Genomic DNA, 6,488 nt, shown 5'->3' with positions numbered 1-6,488 from the left:
TGTTTCACTCCTGGTATACATATCCATAATTATCTCTATGTATTTCCTGGGCACTCTTCTACCCTCCAAGCACTCCCAGAGCACCTGCCGTGGCACACTGTCGTAGGCCTTTTCTAGGTCAATAAACACCATATGTAGATCACGCTTCTTCTCCCTATACTTTTCCATTAATCTTCTTAAAAGGTGTATTGCCTCTGTGGTGGAACGCCCCGGCATGAAGCCAAATTGGTTGACCGTAACCTGAGTTTCTCGTCTAAGTCTAACCTCAATCACTCTTTCCCATAGCTTCATAGTATGACTTAGTAGTTTGATTCCTCGGTAGTTACCACAACATTGGGCTATATATATATATATATTATATATACTTCCTAACAAACATCCAGTCGTATATATGTTATGTGATTTGTGTTAACTTTGAAGTTTCAAGTTTCAACACATAGTTAACTTAAATATGTCTTCAAGATCACCCAAACAACAACAACCGCGAAGGGGTGCAATTCCGCCACAAGTGACATTTGCTAGAAGAACCGCTTCGGGCCGATACGTCAACTATTCAAGAGAAGATCTCGGTAGTGAAATCGGCAGTCCTGAATATATGAACTACACAGTTCATATCCCTCCCACACCCGATAACCAACCGATGAACCCGTCCATTTCACAAAGAGTAGAAGAACAATACGTGTCGAATTCACTTTTTACCGGCGGGTTCAACAGCGTGACACGGGCTCATTTGATGGACAAAGTCATTGATTCCGAAACTAGTCATCCTCAGATGGCGGGTGCGAAAGGGTCTTGTTGTCAAGTACCCGGGTGTGGTGAGAGTGTTATGAGTGATGAGAGGGGTGTGGATATTCTTCCTTGTGAATGTGATTTCAAAATATGTCGGGATTGCTGTATCGATGCTGTGAAAACGGGCGATGGGAAGTGCCCGGGGTGTAAAGAGCCGTATAAACAAACCGATCTTGATGAAAACTTAAACAAGCCTTTACCTCTGCCACCGAATGCTGGATACGAGAGACGATTGTCTGCAAAGATGGAGGGGAGGCTGTCGATGATGAAGTCAAGTAAGTCGGCTTTGGTTAAGAGCCAGACAGGGGATTTTGATCATAACCGTTGGTTGTTTGAGACTAATGGGACGTACGGTTATGGGAACGCGTTTTGGCCAAAAGATGAAGGGATAAGTGAGGATGGAACCGGGGTCACCCCGGCTGAACAACTTGAACTTCTTAACAAGCCTTGGCGGCCTCTTACTCGCAAACTTAAGATACCTGCAGCTATCATAAGTCCTTATCGGTATGTACACTGAAGACTTCGTGTTATTTTATTTTGCTATGAGTCGAGTTACCAATCCTTTTGGTGCATCATTTATCTTTGGTTCAGATGCTATGGTAAATTTATGGTTTCAGATGCTTTACAATAGACATGTTAAACATGATTATTCCTTTTTTGGTTCAGTTCTTACCAGACACTTTCAAAGGTAGGCGTGTTAACGAACCTAGCAGTCAATGAACAGTTGTGAAGCTGGAAGTTTGTTTATGTTCATTTATTTAACAAATGAACGAACATGAATATAAAAATTTGTTCATTTAGTTAAATGAACAGACATGAATACATGCCATGCTCGCTCATTTATGTTCATTTACTTTCGTTCGTTTACATATATTTATTTAAATTATACCAACAATAATTGGCCCGACATACCCATCACCCAATCAAATTTTAGAGTCAAGCCTTGGGTAATTGGCAAACAAATTGAACAAAAAAACCAAAACAACGCTCGTTTTTTTTGTTCGCTTAAGTTCGTAAATGTTCGTTCATTCATTTGCGTTGGACCATAAAATAAACGAACATGCTCATGTGCTCTATGAACAAACAAGAACTCAAATACATTCATTTAAATGTTCGTGTTCGTTTGTTTGCTCGATTAAAGTTAAAAGAATAAACATGAACAAGCCTTGTTCGTGTTCATTTGGTTCGTATAATGGACGGGCGAGGAAAGTCGGGTAATGGGTCAAAGCTGTAATTTTTGGTATAGTTTGAATGGGTTAGGGTAGTTGGGGATTGATCAAATGGGGTTTTCAAAATCTGACTTTTTTTTAGAAATATCTACTGTCAAATGGGGTTTTTAAAAGCTAATAACTCAAGACAGAGACCATAAAAAAAGAAGGAATAGACCATAAATAACTAATCCATTGTTATCAAAACATTAAGTTAACATTATCTTTTGTTGATTTTATTGAATATTCAGTTTAATCTGATTGATTTCTGAAAAGGATATAATAACAATCAACATATAAAAAATACATTTCTACCTCATCAAGCTCTAGGTTTAACAGTTATGCATTTGGGTTACTGGATTTTGAAAAATCCATTTGATAATTTATAAAAAAATCAATTTTTTTATTAGGAAATATATATTTTTTGCATAAAAATTTGAAGGTTATGCACAAGTACACTTTGATTGAATTTGATCTGGTCTGCTTTAGAGTAGATTACATAATCATCCTTCTGGTTTGGTAGAAATTACATTATTTTGCCCGTTAAGAGTTAAACTTGACCCGTTCATAAAGTAAATGAGTCGAAATTATCACTTATACTTGTTATTTATATCTGCTTTTTATGTCACACATTAATGAAAACATGTTAATTATAAAAGGTTAATAGTTGAGGCTTTGTAAATAACTTTATGACTGTGTGTGTATGCAGGCTCCTAATTTTGATTAGGCTGGTGGTTCTTGGATTCTTTCTTCACTGGAGAATCACTCACCCGAATGAAGACGCGATATGGCTTTGGTTCATGTCAATCATCTGCGAAATCTGGTTTGCGTTCTCTTGGCTTCTTGACCAACTTCCTAAACTCGCACCCATTAACCGTGCAACAGACCTCAAAGTTTTAAAAGAGAAGTTTGAATCCGATCCATCGGGAAAGTCTGATCTCCCGGGGGTAGATGTCTTCGTTTCCACAGCCGATCCTGAAAAAGAACCGCCTTTAGTTACTGCAAACACCATTTTATCAATTCTTGCTGCTGATTACCCGGTTGATAAGCTATCATGTTATGTTTCTGATGATGGTGGTGCTCTTTTAACCTTTGAAGCCATGGCAGAAGCCGCAAGCTTTGCCAATTTGTGGGTTCCGTTTTGTAGGAAGCATGATATCGAGCCGAGAAACCCTGAGTCCTATTTTAATTTGAAAAAAGACCCGTTTAAGAATAAAATGAGACAGGACTTTGTGAAGGACCGAAGGCGGGTCAAACGTGAGTATGACGAGTTTAAAGTCCGGATTAACGGGCTTCCTGATTCGATTAGGAGACGTTCTGATGCTTATAATGCTAGAGAGGAAATTAAAGCCATGAAGCTTCAAAAAGAAACTGTTGGTGATGAACTTTTGCAGCCCGTTAAGATCCCGAAAGCAACATGGATGGCGGATGCTACTCATTGGCCCGGGACCTGGACGATCCCGTCTCCTGATCATTCTAAAGGTGATCATGCTGGAATCATACAGGTTATGTTGAAGCCACCAAGTGATGATCCACTTAATGGTACCGATAACGATGATGGGAGCCCGGTTGATTTCGCTGAAGTTGATATCCGGCTCCCACTTCTCGTATATGTGTCTCGTGAAAAGCGTCCCGGTTATGATCATAACAAGAAGGCTGGAGCCATGAACGCGTTGGTTCGGGCCTCGGCTATTATGTCTAACGGGCCGTTCATGCTTAACCTTGACTGTGATCATTATATCTACAACTCACAAGCCATAAGAGAAGGAATGTGTTTCATGATGGACCGAGGTGGGGACCGCATCTGTTACGTGCAGTTCCCACAACGGTTCGAAGGGATTGACCCTTCGGACCGTTATGCAAATCACAACACTGTTTTCTTTGATGGAAACATGCGGGCTCTTGATGGTCTTCAAGGCCCGGTTTATGTTGGGACCGGGACTCTATTTCGTCGAACCGCGCTATATGGGTTTGACCCGCCCCGGTTCAAAGAGTATCACTCGGGTTGTTGTAGTTGTTGTTTCCCTCGGCGCAAGCAAAAGGTCGAAAACCGAGCTTTGAGAATGGGAGATTCGGATGATGACGAGATAAATCTTTCATTGTTTCCGAAAAAGTTCGGTAACTCGAGTTTATTAATCGATACAATCCCGATAGCCGAGTTCCAAGGTCGACCGCTCGCTGACCACCCTGCGGTCAAAAACGGGCGACCACCCGGTGCACTCATGATTCCTAGAGAGCTTCTAGACGCATCCACTGTCGCGGAAGCGATTAGTGTGATTTCGTGTTGGTACGAGGATAAAACTGAATGGGGAAACCGAGTCGGATGGATTTACGGGTCAGTGACCGAAGATGTGGTCACGGGTTACCGAATGCATAACCGGGGATGGAGGTCAATATATTGCGTGACTAAACGAGACGCCTTTCGTGGGACCGCCCCGATCAACCTAACCGACCGGCTCCACCAGGTGCTTCGGTGGGCCACGGGTTCAGTAGAAATATTTTTCTCAAAAAACAATGCACTTCTAGCAAGCCCGAAAATGAACATCCTTCAAAGAATCGCGTACTTAAACGTTGGAATCTACCCGTTCACTTCGGTTTTCCTAATCGTATACTGTTTCCTCCCGGCCCTTTCGTTATTCTCGGGTGAATTCATTGTTCAGACCCTCAATGTCACCTTTCTAGTATACCTTCTTTCGATCACCATAACACTTTCCCTACTAGCCATTCTCGAGATCAAATGGTCGGGTATCGAACTAGAAGAATGGTGGCGAAACGAACAGTTTTGGTTGATAGGAGGCACAAGTGCACATCTTGCTGCAGTACTTCAAGGCCTGTTAAAAGTAGTGGCAGGCATCGAGATCTCGTTCACCTTAACATCAAAATCTGGTGGTGACGACAACGACGACGAGTTTGCAGATCTTTATATCCTGAAATGGACATCTTTGATGATACCACCTATAGTGATCATGATGACAAATCTTATAGCTATTGCTGTTGGAGTGAGTAGAACAATATATAGTGACATACCACAATGGAGCAGGTTATTGGGTGGGGTGTTCTTTAGCTTTTGGGTTCTGGCCCATTTGTATCCTTTTGCTAAAGGGCTAATGGGCCGAAGAGGGAGGACGCCCACTATTGTTTTTGTTTGGTCTGGGCTCATTGCAATCACCATTTCTCTTCTTTGGGTTGCCATTAATCCACCTGCTGGTGCTACTGAAATTGGAGGTTCTTTCCAGTTTCCTTAATAGTTGATATTATTATTTTTGTGAATTAGGATATTTTGTACAACTGTTTGTACACATATTATTAATTTGTTTGTATTCTTTATAGATGATGGTGGTAAAGAGTTGTTTTTTTAACTTGTTTATATTTGTGGTTTTGATTTGATTTAATTCAAATTTAAAGGCTTAAAATGCTATACTTATATATATCACTAGATTTTATCTCTCGTATTATGGGGGTTGTTCTACATTATTCGTTTATAATATTTATATAATTTTTTGGATTTTAATTTTATTTATTGTAAGAAAGTTAATAATATAATTGGGGTTTGATGATAAAAGAGTTTCATAAATAAATGAGATGTTATAAATCCGATTAAAAGTTGTATGAGTTTGATGATACTCATGACCCGTTTATTTTTCCTTTTTAATATAAAATTGTTTATTAATTATAAATAATATATATATTTTTAAATCATATATTATTTTTTAGTATATCCCTATTTTATAGGATTTTCATATCAAATATTTAGTTAGATTGATTTTTAATTTAATGAGATTTTATAACTCGTTTAAGGGTTATTTGGGTTTAGTGAGACTCATACCCGTTAATTCAGGTCAAATGAATAAGAAACCTCCATTTACAAATAAAACACTATGATGGCTTGAGAGAATATAGGGAGCAACTCAAATCTTTTAAAGATTTCGTTTATTTATATATTAAAGATTTAAGATTAATACAACAATTTTTTTTAGGTAAATATAGTATCTAGCTTTTAGCCTATGTGTTACGCGAGTTACTTTTAGTTTTTTTTTTTAAATTATTGTGATTTTTTTTTATTTATGATGTGTTTAGATATTAAAATTATTGGTTACATGAATGTATAAAGTATGTTATGTTTATAGTTGATGTTAAAATTTTAATTTGTTTGTTTTATTTATGTTTGTCCGGAGTTGTTAGGGTTGATTTGTTTAATGGATCATTTCAAATAGGCTCTCATTATCAATTAATGTGGTTAAATATTTTGTTGTTTCATATTTGAATTTTGGGCTTGATAGTGCATGGCCTTGATTCAATTGATGGATTTGTCCGGTTGTCATTCCTGCAATGATCTTTTTGTTTGTATAATAGGTTGATTATAATTTTATTGATTGTACAGAATGTTCATCTGTGTTCGTTTATGTTTGTTCTATTATATTCATTTAACTTTGTGTTGTGTTCCATTGAACTAAACGGACAAATATGAACACCATGTTGCATTTGTTCATG

The 6,488-nt window shown here is 38.2% G+C and overlaps 1 protein-coding gene across 1 annotated transcript; it reads left to right on the top strand.

Moving 5' to 3' along the window:
- The first annotated feature begins 445 nt into the window (after positions 1 to 445).
- On the top strand, positions 446 to 5,354 carry LOC143563237 (cellulose synthase-like protein D3). The gene is made up of 2 exons (XM_077050832.1): positions 446 to 1,293; positions 2,707 to 5,354. The coding sequence occupies exons 1-2, from the start codon at positions 452 to 454 to the stop codon at positions 5,240 to 5,242; spliced, it is 3,378 nt and encodes a 1,125-aa protein (XP_076906947.1). The 5' UTR covers positions 446 to 451; the 3' UTR covers positions 5,243 to 5,354.
- The last annotated feature ends 1,134 nt before the right edge of the window (positions 5,355 to 6,488 follow it).

Source organism: Bidens hawaiensis, unplaced genomic scaffold, assembly GCF_021521415.1.
Source record: "Bidens hawaiensis isolate Kalapana, Puna unplaced genomic scaffold, B.hawaiensis_p1.1 tig00001179_1, whole genome shotgun sequence".
NCBI lineage: Eukaryota > Viridiplantae > Streptophyta > Magnoliopsida > Asterales > Asteraceae > Bidens > Bidens hawaiensis.
Note: the sequence above shows the minus strand (reverse complement) of the source record. Positions and strands in the feature narration are given on the sequence as shown.

Bases quoted from the DNA above. Each gene is read 5' to 3' on its own strand.
- LOC143563237 (XM_077050832.1), top strand. From the start codon at position 452: ATGTCTTCAAGATCACCCAAACAACAACAACCGCGAAGGGGTGCAATT. The intron at 1,294-2,706 runs GTATGTACACTG...GTGTGTATGCAG, and splicing joins GCTATCATAAGTCCTTATCG to GCTCCTAATTTTGATTAGGC.